Here is a 19,003-nt window from a genome sequence, read left to right on the forward strand (position 1 = left end):
CGGTAGTGAGTGTTGCAAATGAGGACAGATTATTTTTACTCACTATTCGCTTCAGCGGTCCCGTTCTGTGAGCTTGTTGCAGCCCCAGTATACCACTTTGCTGTTTGCTCCTAGAGGTTGCTACTTCACAGTAACAGCACTTACAGTTGACCAGGGCAGCTCTAGCAGGTCAGAAATGTGATGAACTGACTTGTTAGAAAGGTGGCATCCTATGACGGTGTTGCGTTGAAAGTCACTGAGCTCTTCAGTAAGGCCATTCTACTGCCAATGTTTGTCTATGGAGATTGCATTGCCGTGTGCTCGATTTTATACACCTGTCAGCAATGGGAGTGGCTGTAATAGCCAAATCCACTCATTTGAAGGAGTGTCCACATGATTTTGTATATATTAGGTACCTTCTCCTCCAATGCATTTTGAGAAGGAAGCAGGAGAGAGGACGTGAGCAGTCAAGGAAATACAATTGATATTCACCCATCATGTTAGTGGACAAAGGTCCGTTTGGATTTCCCCTACTGAATATAATATTTCCTGGCCCTCAACATCAATACTTGGCTTACTTGACTTAAGCCCTTGGCTCCTTTCCTATAAGGCGAATACAGTAGGCCATTCGGGGTAAGTTTTCCCAGGTCAAACCAATTGAGGCTGCTCACTGTCACCTCCACAGCTCTCCTCAAAGTGGTCAACTTCAATGATACGGAGGCCCTAAAAGACAATACATTTGTCGGGCCCTTGAGAGAGAAATTGGCCTGATATTTCTGTACTCAATAGTGGATGTATAATGTGTGAATAAATATGCTTACTGGTGGCTTCATTTGATTCAGGATCTGTAAATGTTCATGGTAGAGTTAGTTTCTTTCTCATATCAACGAAGGTGGGCGAGTTAGGACTCAATCCTTTTTTCAAAGTTCTTTTTAATGTCACAATACACATGAACCTGCAACAAGACTTAATTTTCCTTCTTCGCAGCTAACAACCTCACCATTTATTCAAATGTGAGAGAAAATAATGTACACTTTTTGTCGTCGTCGTATCTACAAACATAAAATCAAAAGAAAGGACAAAGGCTTTCCAGGAAAAATACAAGATTGTGATTTCTATATTACATAAGTGAACAAGATTAAAAGAGAAAATGATCATTAAAGACATGTGTATGCATGCCCTAGTTTGTTGTGCAGCGGTTTGACAAAGGGAGGAACCATCAGTTCTAACCTCTATGTGAGAGAGATGGTTAGAGAACTCTAGACAGAAATGTAGGAAAAACACAGACAAAAGACCAGAAGAAAAATAACCTACTCAAAAGAGTGGGTAAACGAATGTCGAGCTAAGAGACAGAATGAAAGTAAGAGTCTGGAATCGTCCACTATGCCAAGGTAAACGAAAAATCCCCTCTGGAGCCCCAACACACACTGTAGTGTCACACAGACATATCGTACGCTGACCACACACACACACACTGTAGTGTCACACAGACATATCGTACGCTGACCACACACACACACTGTAGTGTCACAGACATATCGTACGCTGACCACACACACACACTGTAGTGTCACACAGACATATCGTACGCTGACCACACACACACACACACACACACACTGTAGTGTCACACAGACATATCGTACGCTGACCACACACACACACTGTAGTGTCACACAGACATATCGTACGCTGACCACACACACACGCACTGTAGTGTCACACAGACATATCGTACGCTGACCACACACACACTGTCGTGTCACACAGATATATCGTACGCTGACCACACACACACACTGTAGTGTCACAGACATATCGTACGCTGACCACACACTGTAGTGTCACAGACATATCATACGCTGACAACACACACTGTAGTGTCACACAGACATATCGTACACTGACCACACACACAATGTAGTGTCACACAGACATATCGTACGCTGACCCCACACACACTGTAGTGTCACACAGACATATCGTACGCTGACCACACACACACTGTAGTGTCACACAGACATATCGTACGCTGACCACACACACACTGTAGTGTCACACAGACATCGTACGCTGACCACACACACACTGTAGTGTCACACAGACATATCGTACGCTGACCACACACTTAGAGGGTTAACAGACTTCCTCTCCCAATGAATACAAGTCGTCTGTGCAAAAGGTGTCTTTCAGTTCAGACCTATGCCACTCTGTATGAAGGAACATCCCTTCACACACACACTGTAGTGTCACACAGACATATCGTACGCTGACCACACACACACACTGTAGTGTCACAGACATATCGTACGCTGACCACACACACACACTGTAGTGTCACACAGACATATCGTACGCTGACAACACACACACACACACACACACACACACACACACACACACACTGTAGTGTCACACAGACATATCGTACGCTGACCACACACACACTGTCGTGTCACACAGATATATCGTACGCTGACCACACACACACACTGTAGTGTCACAGACATATCATACGCTGACAACACACACTGTAGTGTCACACAGACATATCGTACGCTGACAACACACACTGTAGTGTCACACAGACATATCGTACGCTGACAACACACACTGTAGTGTCACACAGACATATCGTACGCTGACCACACACACACTGTAGTGTCACACAGACATATCGTACGCTGACCACACACACACACTGTAGTGTCACACAGACATATCGTACGCTGACCACACACACACTGTAGTGTCACACAGACATATCGTACGCTGACCACACACACACTGTAGTGTCACACAGACATATCGTACGCTGACCACACACACACTGTAGTGTCACACAGACATATCGTACGCTGACAACACACACTGTAGTGTCACACAGACATATCGTACGCTGACCACACACACACTGTAGTGTCACACAGACATATCGTACGCTGACAACACACACTGTAGTGTCACACAGACATATCGTACGCTGACCACACACACACTGTAGTGTCACACAGACATATCGTACGCTGACCACACACACACACTGTAGTGTCACACAGACATATCGTACGCTGACCACACACACACTGTAGTGTCACACAGACATATCGTACGCTGACCACACACACACTGTAGTGTCACACAGACATATCGTACGCTGACCACACACACAATGTAGTGTCACACAGACATATCGTACGCTGACCCCACACACACTGTAGTGTCACACAGACATATCGTACGCTGACCACACACACACTGTAGTGTCACACAGACATATCGTACGCTGACCACACACACACTGTAGTGTCACACAGACATCGTACGCTGACCACACACACACTGTAGTGTCACACAGACATATCGTACGCTGACCACACACTTAGAGGGTTAACAGACTTCCTCTCCCAATGAATACAAGTCGCCTGTGCAAAAGGTGTCTTTCAGTTCAGACCTATGCCACTCTGTATGAAGGAACATCCCTTCATGTTTTTTTGTGGCAGTACAGCAAACACTAGTCATGGTATAGTAGTATAGAGGGGATTCACAGTATTACACACACAATACAGTAGAGCGTTCTTTAGGAAATGATGACGACATGATAGACATCTGTGCATTCATTGAACATGTATCCTTTTTCGTAGTGGTCATGTATGTCTAGGAGTAGCGCTGTAGACGAGACAACAGCCATTCAGTAGAGAACAGTGCGGTAGTAGTGTTACCACGACGCGTTACTGAGGTCACCGGGAAGATGTTGTCGCTACAGACAACCCATCCTGTAGCTTAGCAGCTGTACATACATGCAGGACTTGCTGCATACGTCAGAATGACTGACCGACCGCCATCTTGGTTATCCCTTAACAACAACACCCCTCTTCCTTCATGGCGTTTCTCTCCTGTGTGATTATCAAACATATGTATCACATAACATGAATGATTTTATGGATGAATGAGGACTGTGCATGTTGTGATCTCTTTACTCCCTCCTTCCTTCCTCTTGGCCCAGTGCAATAAACCTGAATATATAGCTATATAGACACAGTCCTTCGATCAGCCTCCATGGCAAGCATACTGTAAAGCAACCAGCGGTAAAGAACTACCATCTTGGCTCAAACTAGGTGCAGCTTTGACTCCCAATGGAGCCGGTGATCTGTCCAGTGTCCTATCCCTCACCAGTCCAATCAGCTTTGGCGTATGGATACATGACAGAGGATGCATTGTGGGTAAAGTGCCGGGTTCCTTCAGTTGTCCAGTCGTTATTTTGTCAAAACATCAGTCACTTCTCAACTCTCTCCCTTAAACCCAGTGTTCTTTTCAAAGTATATTAACTTCTCCTTCCAATGTAGCCAACCTTATTCATTCCATTCAACATTTTATCCTTGACATTACGCAATTTAGATTCCTCTCACTTCTTGTACTCTCTTTGCTTCTTCACACAACTGTTTCATCACTGCTTCTCTCCATTTCCCCCCTTCATCTGTCCATCCTCTCATCCCAGGACTCTTTCCTGCTCCGCCGAGGTCAGAGTTCACCCTAACTCCATGCTGGGGGCAGCCCCTTGGGTGTCAGGGGGCAGGGGCATCAGTCCTGCATCAATTCCTGGTCTCCCAGGGCAACGCCAACGACATCCCGATACTTCCTGGATTCTGCTCCCATGAGCAGTGCGTGCTGGGATTGGGCTGATGGTGAGGGGTGTGAGAGGGGGTTAGGGGGTAAAAGTTGGGGTCCCAGTCCATCAGTGTGTGTGTGCGTATATCTACGGCAGGGTGGGGGTAAGTCTTAAGTCCTCGCTGAAATGACAACGTTAGAATCCAGTGGAGAGGATCTTCAGCTTGGCTGGCTCTGCTGGGCTCGCCTCCTTTCCTGGAGGGAGAGAGAGAGAGAGATATGTCAATAACAGAGCTGATGTAAACACAGACAAACACAAACCAACAATCAGAAAGGTCCATATTGAATTTGAAGGTTTAAGAAATGCCTTTATGAAATGCCTTTTATCCAGACCAAATCTTTCCACAAAACCTCTTCTGTATGACCCTGACCTCTTCTATCTAACCCCTGAACTCACCGTCCCCTGGGTCCCGGTCCAGAAACGGTGTCCTGACGATGGTTGCCTGGATACGAAAGAGGTCACCAGACTCTGGATTGACAGGCGGCTCTCTCAGTGTTTTCCGGAGCTGGTGATGAGCTGTCTCTATGTCCTGAGGGGGTTATGAGGGGAGAAAACGACAAGGAAAGATTAGCATGGAAACAACGTCCAAGTGTGTGTGTGTGTGTTTAAAACGCCTTACCCTCAGCTGGTGCAGCTTTCTCATCAACTCCTCGATGGTGTGGAAAATGTCATCCACGTTTTTGATTATATGGCTCTGGAGGCTCTTTTGTGATTGACTCTGCCCTTCCTGCCGACTCAGATTTCCCCTCTCCGATTGATTGTCCGCAGACATGATGGAAGCGACCTGCCCTTCTTTCTCATGAGTCTGTACGGGCGATGAAATCACTTCCTGTTCCAGATCAGGAAGTTCAGTGGTGGTCGGGGTGGGGGGGTCGTTGACCTCATCTGTGTGACTCTCATCCAGCAGTCCCTCTCCCTGCTCTGTAGGCATCACCAGGTAGAACACGTTTCCTGCAGCACAGTGGGTTTACAGAGTTGCAATGAGCACCCGCGGGAACAAAAGTCAATCTCCATGTTAAATTGACACTACACCTGTGAAATCTTATAGTATGCAGCTAGAGGGTTGTGTTCAGTAGGTATGAATTGGAAAATGGAAAAACGAAAGTGAGTGTTCTTATTGGACAAATTCAGGAAGAACCATACGATCTGCGTTTCAAAATAGTTCTCTGGACACGACTCTGGTGTAGTAGTCACAAACCTCAGACAGAGAGACTTGGACCTAATGGAAGATATTCATGAAGGTTTGAAGAGCACAACTAGACTGACGACTGGAGCATTACCCCGTACACTGGCCTCGCCTCTCGGCTCAGGTGATTGGTCAGAGTGGAGGGTGACATCTTCAGTGATGTCATCAGGGATAGAAGGGGAGCCCGCAACCACAGCTGAGGACAGATGGAGTGAAAGAGTGAGTGTAAGTGGAAAGAGGTGATATTGTATGAGAGTTTGACAGACAGAATGAGATCCGAAAACCAGATCAACTGAATCTAACAGAGGAGTGTGACCATGCAGAGGGTAAAGGAGGAGTGTGACCATGCAGAAAGTAAAGGAGGAGTGTGACCACGCAGAAGGTAAAGGAGGAGTGTGACCATGCAGAAGGTAAAGGAGGAGTGTGACCATGCAGAGGGTAAAGGAGGAGTGTGACCATGCAGAAAGTAAAGGAGGAGTGTGACCACGCAGAAGGTAAAGGAGGAGTGTGACCATGCAGAAGGTAAAGGAGGAGTGTGACCATGCAGAAGGTAAAGGAGGAGTGTGACCACGCAGAAGGTAAAGGAGGAGTGTGACCACGCAGAAGGTAAAGGAGGAGTGTGACCACGCAGAAGGTAAAGGAGGAGTGTGACCATGCAGAAGGTAAAGGAGGAGTGTGACCATGCAGAAGGTAAAGGAGGAGTGTGACCAGGCAGAAGGTAAAGGAGGAGTGTGACCATGCAGAAAGTAAAGGAGGAGTGTGACCACGCAGAAGGTAAAGGAGGAGTGTGACCAGGCAGAAGGTAAAGGAGGAGTGTGACCATGCAGAAAGTAAAGGAGGAGTGTGACCACGCAGAAGGTAAAGGAGGAGTGTGACCAGGCAGAAGGTAAAGGAGGAGTGTGACCACGCAGAAGGTAAAAGGAGGAGTGTGACCACGCAGAAGGTAAAGGAGGAGTGTGACCACGCAGAAGGTAAAGGAGGAGTGTGACCATGCAGAAGGTAAAGGAGGAGTGTGACCATGCAGAAGGTAAAGGAGGAGTGTGACCATGCAGAAGGTAAAGGAGGAGTGTGACCATGCAGAAGGTAAAGGAGGAGTGTGACCATGCAGAAGGTAAAGGAGGAGTGTGACCATGCAGAAGGTAAAGGAGGAGTGTGACCACGCAGAAGGTAAAGGAGGAGTGTGACCACGCAGAAGGTAAAGGAGGAGTGTGACCAGGCAGAAGGTAAAGGAGGAGTGTGACCATGCAGAAGGTAAAGGAGGAGTGTGACCATGCAGAAGGTATGGGTGGAGTGTGTATTATCAAACATTCAGATGTCATTCTGTAGAGTCTGACTTCATTTGATCATATTAGACACCAACATGGCTCCACAAAGAAACAAGCAGTAATTTAATGAAAATGGACAACAATATTAGGTTACTGTCTAAATCTTCTGTCCTCGTTACCTTTCCTCACAACATGCACACTTGGGCACTCCACTTCCGAGGGCGGTGCTTCTGCGTGCTCAGCCTCCCATTGGCTGGGACTGACGCTAAGGAGAGTCTCAGAGGACGGCGTCCTCTGGTGGTCATTGAACGGGCTCCTCTCATTGGCTGCCTCGTTTGTGGGCGTGCCATCTGAGCCGTGACTCCACCCATCTTCCAGGTCGCGGAAAATCAGCTGCCTTAGCGTCTCCACTGAAAAGGAAGAAAAGTGGTATTGAATAAGTGGAAAGTTGATTCTCAACCAAACACATTCTAGTGACGCTAGTACATACGTATACAAAATCATATTTTAATATGTTCAAGTCAAGTCTCTTGCTTCCTCACCGTCTTCAAGAGCTGCCTCTGCTACTCCAATTCGTCGCTTGACGTAGTCCTGCCCCTCCCCGCAGAAGAAAGCTCCTGATTGGTCCGTTGGTGTGGTGCGTGTGAGCTCGTTATCCTCATCGTTAGGGGAGTCCGTCTCCATGAAAACCACCTGCTCCGTCATCGAGTCGTCTAGGGAGATTAAAGATCATCAATGTGATGAACGACAGAGCAGAGTTGGGGAATGATAGAGAATATTACTGTACAGAAATAACTATTTATATCTGTAGTCACTATAATCCACTCCAAAAACATACACTTCCTTACTAACACAATTTGTCTCACCTGATTGATAGACATGGCTGCCAGTTGAGACAGGGGAAGCGTTGCCAAGACTTGGGGAGCTGAGAGAGAGATAAAGAAGAGAGAGATAAAGGAGAGAGAGATAAAGGAGAGAGAGGGCGAGAGGAGAGAGAGGTAAAGGAGAGAGAGGGCGAGGAATGAGTGAGAAGACAGAAGAGAGATCAATGAGATGGAATCAGTACTGCTTAAGACAACTATAGCGAATGGTCTGCAATGCTATCAGAGTCTACAGATCTTCAATGTTAATTGTTAGAAACGGGCCAGTGTAAGGATTACTCACAAAATAGGTGTGGATCTGTTATTGGTCGAAGGTGAGGAGCCAGCAACCAATGAGATGGTCTTTTCAAGTTGGTCCTTCCAGCTGTGAAAAATAAAAATAAAATGGCACTCAAAATGTCCACCAAAGCTTTTCCATGTGATGAGTAAAATGCTGCAGGTTAAAATCCTGATGAACCTCTATCATGTATATTATCTGTAAACTAATCTCTATTCCTGGTATAGATATGGATGATGTAGATGTGCTCACATGTTTTTCTCTGAGGACGTCCCCGCTACCAGTTCATAGATCTTTCTCTCTGTGGTGCTGATGACGTACAGGGCCTTGTTGTCTGAGGGAATCAGACACAATCAAACCATCATCACCACCACAGGGATAATAAAGCCATTATCTTATTATCTTGCAAAATGATTGAGATCCCATTTTCTGTTATTACATTGTTGTTACAGCATTAAACTGTTATCTAAATCTAACCCAGATCACTGATTAATCTATACACAACCATTGGCCACTCCACACTTTGTCCCATAACCCCTGACCTCTAACCTCTTACCTGTGGCCACAGAGCGCACCAGGAGGGAGTCTAGCTGGACCACGGGGCTGAAGGAGGCCTTGGTGTCCCCGCTACCACCTCCTCCTCCCCCCAGCCAGCGGGACGGGCAGCGCAGTAGCAGCCGGTCGTCTGGACCTCTCTGGAGCAGAACCAGCAGGTCTGATAGCAGCAGGGCCTGGATCTCTGAGAGATGAAGGAGAACCAGAACCATACGGTTAGAACCCTTACAGAACACTGAACACTAGAACTTAGAACCTGCAGGTCTGACAGCAGTTGGGCCTGGATCTCTGGGAGGGAAAATCAATCAAGTCAAAGATAGTCACCCAAAAAGTTAACAAGGCACAAATGATTCAACTCCCAGTGTATTATCTGGTGACTGAAGCAACAATACAGCAGAATCAGAACAGTGACTCCAATATGGAATACATGTCTGGGACAGTGTCTCCCGGGGTCTCTCGCAGCTGATTCCTTTTAGCTCTGGACAGAGGAGCCAACAGAATCTAAAGCACAACAGTTATATCTGTGGAGTGTTGTGGGTCTTACCTAAGGTTTTGTCTTTACTGACTTTCCAGGTGAGAGGACCCTCATGGATCATTGTCTTACTGGTCAGGTCCAGACTCTGACAGGACAGAGGACATCATCAGAATAAAGCTGTTATGCTATGTGTTGGAGGAAGAGACTAACTTTGAAGAGGAGGAAAATACTAACGTTGAAGAGGTGGTCAATACTAACTTTGAAGAGGTGGTCAATACTAACTTTGAAGAGGTGGTCAATACTAACTTTGAAGAGGTGGTCAATACTAACTTTGAAGAGGTGGTCAATACTAACTTTGAAGAGGTGGTCCATACTAACTTTGAAGAGGTGGTCCATACTAACTTTGAAGAGGTGGTCCATACTAACTTTGAAGAGGTGGTCCATACTAACTTTGAAGAGGTGGTCAATACTAACTTTGAAGAGGTGGTCAATACTAACTTTGAAGAGGAGGAAAATACTAACTTTGAAGAGGTGGTCAATACTAACTTTGAAGAGGTGGTCAATACTAACTTTGAAGAGGTGGTCAATACTAACTTTGAAGAGGAGGAAAATACTAACTTTGAAGAGGAGGAAAATACTAACTTTGAAGAGGTGGTCAATACTAACTTTGAAGAGGTGGTCAATACTAACTTTGAAGAGGTGGTCAATACTAACTTTGAAGAGGTGGTCAATACTAACTTTGAAGAGGTGGTCAATACTAACTTTGAAGAGGTGGTCAATACTAACTTTGAAGAGGTGGTCAATACTAACTTTGAAGAGGTGGTCAATACTAACTTTGAAGAGGTGGTAAATACTAACTTTGAAGAGGAGGAAAATACTAACTTTGAAGAGGTGGTCAATACTAACTTTGAAGAGGTGGTCAATACTAACTTTGAAGAGGTGGTAAATACTAACTTTGAAGAGGTGGTAAATACTAACTTTGAAGAGGTGGTAAATACTAACTTTGAAGAGGTGGTAAATACTAACTTTGAAGAGGTGGTCAATACTAACTTTGAAGAGGTGGTCAATACTAACTTTGAAGATGAGGAAAATACTAACTTTGAAGAGGTGGTCAATACTAACTTTGCAGAGGTGGTCAATACTAACTTTGCAGAGGTGGTCAATACTAACTTTGAAGAGGTGGTCCATACTAACTTTGAAGAGGTGGTCAATACTAACTTTGAAGAGGTGGTCCATACTAACTTTGAAGAGGTGGTCAATACTAACTTTGAAGATGAGGAAAATACTAAAAACTCTGAAGAGGAAAAGGAGGTACCTTGAACTGTGGCGTGGGGTCCAGCTTGCGCTGGTATTGGTTGAGTCGTTGCCGGTGTTCAGTCTCCCTGACGACTTCATTGACGGCCTGCAGAATCCCACGGCAGCAGGCCTGTGCACGTTGGAGAGGCGGGAGGTCTGTGGAGCCAGCTGTATAGAAAGATGTTACACCCAGTGATATCACAACATCAAATAGGACCAGTTAGTTCAAAGCAGTAGCTATTCTTAAAACACTAGTAAGACTAACCTACTCGCCTATCTACTAAGACTAACCTACTCGCATAACTACTAAGACTAACCTACTCGCATAACTACTAAGACTAACCTACTCGCCTAACTACTAAGACTAACCTACTCGCCTAACTACTAAGACTAACCTACTTGCATAACTACTAAGACTAACCTACTCGCATAACTACTAAGACTAACCTACTCGCATAACTACTAAGACTAACCTACTCGCATAACTACTAAGACTAACCTACTCGCATAACTACTAAGACTAACCTACTCGCATAACTACTAAGACTAACCTACTCGCATAACTACTAAGACTAACCTACTCGCATAACTACTAAGACGAACCTACTCGCCTAACAACTAAGACGAACCTACTCGCATAACTACTAAGACTAACCTACTCGCATAACTACTAAGACTAACCTACTCGCATAACTACTAAGACTAACATATCACCAACTACTAAGACTAACATATCACCTAACTACTAAGACTAACATATCACCTAACTACTAAGACTAACATATCACCAACCACTAAGACTAACATATCACCAACTACTAAGACTAACATATCACCTACTACTAAGACTAACATATCACCTAACTACTAAGACTAACATATCACCTAACTACTAAGACTAACATATCACCAACCACTAAGACTAACATATCACCAACTACTAAGACTAACATATCACCTAACTACTAAGACTAACATATCACCTAACTACTAAGACTAACATATCACCAACCACTAAGACTAACATATCACCTAACTACTAAGACTAACATATCACCAACTACTAAGACTAACATATCACCAACCACTAAGACTAACATATCACCAACTACTAAGACTAACATATCACCAACTACTAAGACTAACATATCACCTAACTACTAAGACTAACATATCACCTAACTACTAAGACTAACATATCACCTAACTACTAAGACTAACATATCACCAACCACTAAGACTAACATATCACCAACTACTAAGACTAACATATCACCAACCACTAAGACTAACATATCACCTAACTACTAAGACTAACATATCACCTAACTACTAAGACTAACATATCACCAACCACTAAGACTAACATATCACCAACTACTAAGACTAACATATCACCTAACTACTAAGACTAACATATAATCTAACAGTAACTTAATGAAGACCACTGGTGCTAAACTGTCAGACTATCAGTGTGTGTGATGTTGTCCAGTAACAGAGGGTACTTGGTGAGTATGAGAGATGGAGGTGGATGATGGATCCTACGTACCCTCTGTGTGTTTGATGATGTTGTCCAGTAACAGAGGGTACTTGGTGAGTCTCTGTGTCTCAGACACCAGCAGGTCCTTCAGCTGCAGCCTCCTACAGTGAGGACTGGCCTCACACTCCTGACAATACATCCATCAAACAATCAAATCAATTAATGGAAAAGCCATTGTGACTGCATGTATGTGTGTTACCTGGGTGATGCGTGTGTGTTACCCGGGTGATGCGTGTGTGTTACCCGGGTGATGCGTGTGTGTTACCCGGGTGATGCGTGTGTGTTACCCGGGTAATGCGTGTGTGTTACCCGGGTAATGCGTGTGTTACCTGGATGATGTGTGTGAAGCGGGGGTCTTTGCGCTGCTTGTTCTTAATGAGTTCCAGAGCCTGAGACTGCTGGCTGCACAGGTGGGACGCCTGCTCCTGAAACTCCTCCCCCGCCACGCCCTCAAACTAACACACAGGTACACACAGATATCCCAGTCAAAACACAACACTACACAATATACACTGAGTGTACAAAACATTAAGGACACCTGCTCTGTCCATGACAGACTGACCAGGTGAAATCTATGATCCCTTATTGAAGTCACTTGTTAAATTCACTTCAATCAGTGTAAATGAAGGGGAGGAAACAGGTTAAAGAAGGATTTTTACACCTTTTTGACAATTGAGACATGGATTTTAGTTTAGTTTATTAATTTGACCATTTTAAAAACAAGCACACATAAAACTTGAAAAAGCCATACGTGCACATGAATAAAATCATTGAGGATAACACAATACAGTCTGGGACTTATTTCCATTGTGGTCCTCTTGAGACAAGATGGCTACTAGACAAGATCCAACACAGTATGGCAGTGAAATAATAAAACAACAACAGAGAAGAAGAACCTCTATCTCATCATTCCAGTTACATCATAGGGGTTATTCATATGGGCACAGAAGACATCAAACATATGTTTAAAGCTGCCCAGAGAGGATGTTGTTTTTATGGGCAGAGGCAACTCATTCCATTCTGAGGCTCCAGTATACAAGTATACATGGATTGTGTATGAGTGCCATTCAGAGGGTGAATGGGCAAGATAAACTATTTAAGTGCCTTTGAACGGGGTATGGTAGTAGGTGCCAGGCGCACCGGTTTGTGTCAAGAACTGCAACGCTGCTGGGTTTTTCACACTCAACAGTTCCCCGTGTGTATCAAGAATGGTCCACCGCACAAAGAACATGCAGCCACCTTGATAACTGTGGGAAGCATTGGAGTCAACATGGTCCAGCATCCCTGTGGAACTCTTTTAACACCTTGTAGACTCCCTGCCCTGACGAATTGAGGCTGTTGAGGGCAAAGGGGGGGTACAACTCAATATTAGGAAGGTGTTCCTAATGTTCGGTTCACTCAATAAGCATATGATAGAAAACTATTGGACAGGTGTTATCTGATCCCTCAAACTGACCACTAACAGCGTAACACTGATGAACATGCTAACACTGGAAATATGTGACCAATAACATTTGATTTGAAGGGATAGTAAAACAAAGACTGAGGGAGGGAGAGATTATTTTTTTTAACATTTGAGTCATTTAGCAGACACTCTTATCCAGAGCGACTTACAGTAGTGGGTTCATACATTTTCATACTGGTCCCCCTGGGAATAGAACCCACAACCCTGGCGTTGCAAGCACCATGCTCTACCAACTGAGCCACGGGACTGGGATGACGTGATTAGCTAGTTCAACTCACCCTGGCCAGCATGATGTCACCGATGCCCTGAACGATGGGAGATTCCCTTTTCTTCTTCATGGCTTCACACAGGCTTACTGCAACGCAATAACAACGGTGGAACAACGTTGATTAAACAGTAAAATCATTGAAGCAACATTGATCAAACACAATAACATTGAGCTTAACGTCAATGAGACACTACCAAATCAAAGACAACGCTAAAACAGTGCTTCTCTATCATGCAGCACCTAAATCTATCAAAACATATTATATTTACACAGCGATGCCACAACGCAACACAATCTTATCAGATCTTTAAATCCACATGGCCTGAATACCTATTGACAGAACTGAGAAACACACACACACACACACACACTGACCATGTAGTTGGTAGACCTGAGGCAGGTTGGGAAAGATGCAGGCCAGCTCGTCAGAGCTCAGAACACACCTCATCTTCTGGAAAAACACCTGATCCAAGACCCTGAGAGTACGCAGGTGAGACGCCTCTGTCGTCAACAACTCTGAGGAGAGGGGGGGGGGGGAGACGACGGAGGGAGGAATGGCGGGAGAGGTGAGAGGAAGGGGGAGACACAGAGAAGAATGTAAATATAACAATCTAATAATATTTCCTTCTGAAAATAACAGAATAGAAGTTGTTAGTTCCAGTCAGATATACAGTGGCTATGTTTAGACAGGATATAGGAACAGTTGTAGATGCATAAGGTTTTCACATGTTCCTCTCGGCCTGAATGTATCCTTGCACATTCCTCTGCTGCTACCCAAAGGTCAAGCAGTGGATGTTTACCGTAAATGACGGCCTGTCGGTCCACCTCTCGGGGACAGAGTGTAGCCAGGACCTGAGGGGCCACTGTCTCCTGCCAGTTGTGACTGTCCACCACGTCGTCCTCTAGGGCTGGGGCATCAGGGAGCAGGGCCACCGGGGACTCCTCAAACCTACACACACACGCGCGCACGCGCAGAAGCACACAGAGAGAGATGTCTTAATATACTTCCAGGTCTATCAAAGTTGAAGACCTCAGTAGGTTGTAGTGATGTTGTAGTGATGACTTACTGTCGTCTAGACGATCGAGGGGTGTATGGAGGCGTGGGGTTCTCCAAGGATCTGAGGAGGAAAAACCAATCAGATCTGGTTCTATTCTGTTGTCTTTATTCTGTGCTACAATGCTGCTGCTCAACCCCGTCAGGAGCATGTGGATCCTACAGTGTGTTCCGAAACAGTGTCTGTGTGTGAGTTTGTGCGACGTGTGTGGTTTCAGATATGTGTGTATGAGCAAGACGTGTGTGTGTGTGTGTGTGTGTGTGTGTAGTCTCACCGTGCTGAGCTACTGGTGGCTGAGGAGGAGGCGCTGTGGTGTAGGGGTCTCAGGCCCGGCCCCTCTATCTCCTCCCCACAGTCCTCCATGTCCACGTCGCTACGGGAACGAGGGACTGTCTCCACTCCTGAAGCCCCGCCCCGCCGACGCCCCTCCCCCTGCGCCTTCAGAGACTCACTACGAGCCAGACGCACCGACACCATAGGGCTGAGAAAGAGACAGTGAGAGAGAGAAAGAGAAACACATAAGTAAACATGTACAATCTTGACACACAAACAATTGTGCACAATAGACCTGACACTCTCTTTCTCTCTCTCTCTGATACCTGTCCATACTGTCCTCTCCCAGGCTGCTGGAGGACAGTCTCTGGAGGTCTCCCTCGTCCCCCTCCTCCCCGGGGATCTCTGGGTGGTTCTCAAACTGCTGGATGATGTTCCTCACACTGCCAGGACGCACTGAGAGGAGACGAGACAGGACACACACACACACAGAACATCAAATCAATCTAATGTATTTTATAAAGCCCATTTTAGAAATCAGCAGTTGTTACAGTGTGCTTTACTGATACCCAGCCTAAAACCCCAAAGTGAAAGCAATAACAGTACATCAAGTCTCTTTGGATAAAAAAAGTGTTTGCTAAATGGCATTTATTATTATATATTATCATGTTTTAAAATAAGCTGAGAAAACACTGGAAAAAAATAAAAGATAAAATAAGATATTCAAAATAATAAATGACACACCTTCAGTGGGAGACAACGGGACATGGAACGCTGGGAAATCAAAGTGAAGCAAAAGAAAACATGAGACAAAAAAATGATCAACGAGGGTCAAAACAAAGGATGAGATAATGGGAATTAAACCATGTCTCGGTGTGTGTGTGTAGTTACTGGACTGGGAGGTGCTCCTGGGCTTGCCGATATACTTTAGGATGGGGTTTCTCTTCCTGTCCTCTCCATCCTTCTCTTTCTTTGCACTGCTCAGCTGTAGAAGTAAACAACAGTAAAGCTCTGTGATGTAAAACAATCATTTCAAGCACATCTTGGACATTGAGAACGTTTTTTTTTTTTTGCATAGTAAAAACTCAAGCAAACGTTTCTTATTGGACAAGTGCCTACTGAATATGACCCAGAACACAGTATTCGACCTTTGACTCCAGCTCCTACCTTCTTGGTCTTGGGGAAAAAGGCGAGCCACTTCTCCTTCTCAGTGCTGAGTCCTGGAAACACCCTGGAGTCCCTCAGCTTAATGCCCGAGTGACGGAGGTACAACAGCACCGCAGAGGCTAGAGGAGAACTGAGGAGGGAGAGGGAAGGAAAGAGAGAGGCAGTGTGAGGGCGAGAGAGGGGGGGAGGGCGAGAGAGAGAGGCAGTGTGAGGGCGAGAGAGAGAGGCAGTGTGAGGGCGAGAGAGAGGGGCAGTGTGAGGGCGAGAGAGAGAGGCAGTGTGAGGGCGAGAGAGAGAGGCAGTGTGAGGGCGAGAGAGAGAGAGGCAGTGTGAGGGCGAGAGAGAGGGGGGGAGGGAGAGAGAGGCAGTGTGAGGGCGAGAGAGAGGGGGAGGGCGAGAGAGAGAGGCAGTGTGAGGGCGAGAGAGAGAGGCAGTGTGAGGGCGAGAGAGGGGGAGGGCGAGAGAGAGAGGGCGAGAGAGAGGCAGTGTGAGGGCGAGAGAGGGGGAGGGAGAGAGAGAGAGGCAGTGTGAGGGTGAGAGAGGGGGAGGGAAAAAGGTAACGGGGAAGAGAAAGAAAGAGAAACAGACAAAGAAAGGAAGAGAAATAACAGAATGGAGAAGGGTACGTTTACACAAACAAACAAGAATTACTATTCAATCACGTTCCAGCAACAGACATGAGACGCTCCGACTTTTATTACCTTCTGTCGTCTTCGTGCTTCGAGCTGCAACACACAGAAAAACAACTGTTAGCTTCTTCACTCTTCTGCTCAAAAACAACAACCTCTCTTTTAATAAGGTCTCTGGCTTAGTTCCAAAGTGGCTCGGTCCTGTTGAACAAGGTGCAAAATAAATAAATCCTTGCTGATAAAAAACAAGGTGACCTGTTTTGTATCTACCTAGCAGTGAGTCATGTGATAGGAGTGAGTAGGTGTGTAGCAAACATCATGTGGGTAGGGCAGCCGCGGCTAGAGGTTACCTGCAAAGCCTCCCGAGTGATCAGTGATCACACTCTGACCTTTGGTACGGTGAGATGTTGAGGCTAGTTGAGCTCCCTCTACTGCCAGCTGGCTCGGTCACTGTCCTACCGTAGTTACTGTTTTGCTATGCTAACACTGAACCATCGCAGCAAAGCACAAAAGTAACAATGTGTGTTATTTGTTGCAATCTTAGCAGTCCTATTTACTGTGTCTCCCTTAGAATGCATTGCATATATAGGGGCCCCAGACTTTTTCCTGATAAGGTCACATGGGATAAACATGTTGTATCATAGCTAGACGGTCCAACTCACAGTATCTCCCAGAGAGCAGTGACCTGTCTGTCCACCACCTGTTTCTCCTTGGCTGGGTCTCCATCCAGCTGCTGCAGGTCTCCCTCTCCAAACAGAGAGCCCAGACCCATCATCTGCTTGTTCCTACACAAACACATGCGCCAGAGCACACAAGGTCAAAGGTCACACAACATTCAGTACACACAAACTACAGCTGGTACGAAAAACTGAAAATGATCCGACCGATCCCCTCGTCGCAGGCATTATGCTGATATCGTTCCCGAGCTGACAAGGTAAAACTACGTTGTTCTGCCAGTTAACCCACTGTTCCCCGGGCAGCGATGACGTGGATGTCGATTAAGGCAGCCCCCCCGCACCACTCTGATTCAGAGAGGTTGGGTTAAATGTGGAAGATACATTTCAGGTGACTAGGTATCCCCACCTTCCCTTTCATTACGACAAGTAGCCTATAACAGAGACATTGAATTGAAGATTGAATTGAAATAAGTTTGATAATATGGTTGTTAATGGGACAGTCGATCTGGATTTTTGTCCATATCGCCCAACTCTAACAAACAAAATAACATACACACGGCCATTATCTGCATTTAGCACAAGCCTCAATGCACACACCAATGGGTTTCATATACACACACACTGTCAAACACAAGACACCCCTCTAGATGATTCAGCTTGTTCCATACACTGTACTGTACCTGTAGTCCTGTATTTGGTCCTGAATGTCAGGTAGCACCTGCTGTTGGAGCTCAGACAGAGGTCCCCTGATGTCCTCCTGGGCATGGAGACGACTCTCTGAGACAGGACACAACACCTCACAGTAAGACTTACTACAGACTGAACTAGAATCACAACCCTGTACTGACAGAGTTAAGACTGACCACTTTACACAACTACCATTACTGGTCATGCGCTGGAGGGGTTTGTAAACTACCAGGCAAATCGAACCCAGTGTGTTAAGGCAGACGGTTGTAAGTCTGACACCATAGAGCTGCAATCAGGTGTTCCTCAAGGATCCATTTTAGGTCCCCTGTGGTTTATTATCTAGATCAACAACATTGGGAGACAGAGACATTTTTATGCAGGTGACACTGTTTACTTATTAAGTGGCAGAAATTTCCCTTTAGCTTTTGGCAAAGCTCAAACGGCTTTAAAACATCATTCAAAAGAATCTGGAAGATTTGAAGCTTGTTCTGAATTCCTGTAAAACAAAATGCATGGTATTTTCCAAGAGTAAACACTCTGAAAACCATGTAATTAGTACCTTGGAAGGCCATTCTATAGAGCACGTCAAAACGTACAAATAACTTGGATGAGAAGTTGAGCTTGTTTTTCCTTTGCAGTCAGAAAATAGTTGATTAGTT

The 19,003-nt window shown here is 45.5% G+C and overlaps 1 protein-coding gene, 1 long non-coding RNA gene and 1 other non-coding gene across 9 annotated transcripts in view; all 3 read right to left on the bottom strand.

Moving 5' to 3' along the window:
* Positions 1-893: 893 nt before the first annotated feature.
* On the bottom strand, positions 894-2,207 carry LOC118966001. The gene is made up of 2 exons (XR_005053189.1): positions 1,767-2,207; positions 894-1,733 (listed from the first exon to the last, which is right to left on the bottom strand). It is a non-coding gene; the product is annotated as an uncharacterized LOC118966001 (long non-coding RNA).
* A 258-nt stretch (positions 2,208-2,465) lies between these two features.
* The window catches only part of LOC110531570 (rho guanine nucleotide exchange factor 11), a 35,148-nt gene continuing 18,610 nt past the window's right edge, over positions 2,466-19,003 (bottom strand). For 5 of the 7 annotated variants that reach the window (XM_036987411.1, XM_036987413.1, XM_036987408.1 and 2 more), the window contains 26 exons: positions 18,338-18,434; positions 17,643-17,765; positions 17,053-17,076; positions 16,352-16,481; positions 16,076-16,169; positions 15,929-15,958; positions 15,511-15,640; positions 15,186-15,392; positions 14,924-14,974; positions 14,657-14,805; positions 14,232-14,372; positions 13,867-13,943; positions 12,453-12,578; positions 12,133-12,250; positions 10,603-10,751; positions 9,357-9,432; positions 8,814-8,996; positions 8,510-8,591; positions 8,264-8,344; positions 7,966-8,024; positions 7,642-7,812; positions 7,279-7,509; positions 5,929-6,030; positions 5,268-5,599; positions 5,045-5,177; positions 2,466-4,842 (listed from right to left, as the gene is read on the bottom strand). In XM_036987411.1, coding sequence (XP_036843306.1) covers positions 4,784-4,842; positions 5,045-5,177; positions 5,268-5,599; positions 5,929-6,030; positions 7,279-7,509; positions 7,642-7,812; positions 7,966-8,024; positions 8,264-8,344; positions 8,510-8,591; positions 8,814-8,996; positions 9,357-9,432; positions 10,603-10,751; positions 12,133-12,250; positions 12,453-12,578; positions 13,867-13,943; positions 14,232-14,372; positions 14,657-14,805; positions 14,924-14,974; positions 15,186-15,392; positions 15,511-15,640; positions 15,929-15,958; positions 16,076-16,169; positions 16,352-16,481; positions 17,053-17,076; positions 17,643-17,765; positions 18,338-18,434 — 3,155 coding nt within the window. In that variant the 3' untranslated portion in view covers positions 2,466-4,783. The remainder of the gene's footprint in view (positions 4,843-5,044; positions 5,178-5,267; positions 5,600-5,928; positions 6,031-7,278; positions 7,510-7,641; positions 7,813-7,965; positions 8,025-8,263; positions 8,345-8,509; positions 8,592-8,813; positions 8,997-9,356; positions 9,433-10,602; positions 10,752-12,132; positions 12,251-12,452; positions 12,579-13,866; positions 13,944-14,231; positions 14,373-14,656; positions 14,806-14,923; positions 14,975-15,185; positions 15,393-15,510; positions 15,641-15,928; positions 15,959-16,075; positions 16,170-16,351; positions 16,482-17,052; positions 17,077-17,642; positions 17,766-18,337; positions 18,435-19,003) is intronic. The other 2 variants (XR_005053188.1, XM_036987412.1) reach the window with 2 other exon arrangements.
* On the bottom strand, positions 13,764-13,836 carry trnaa-ugc. The gene has a single exon. It is a non-coding gene; the product is annotated as a tRNA-Ala (tRNA).

This window comes from Oncorhynchus mykiss, chromosome 9 (assembly GCF_013265735.2).
Source record: "Oncorhynchus mykiss isolate Arlee chromosome 9, USDA_OmykA_1.1, whole genome shotgun sequence".
In the NCBI taxonomy this organism is placed as follows: domain Eukaryota; kingdom Metazoa; phylum Chordata; class Actinopteri; order Salmoniformes; family Salmonidae; genus Oncorhynchus; species Oncorhynchus mykiss.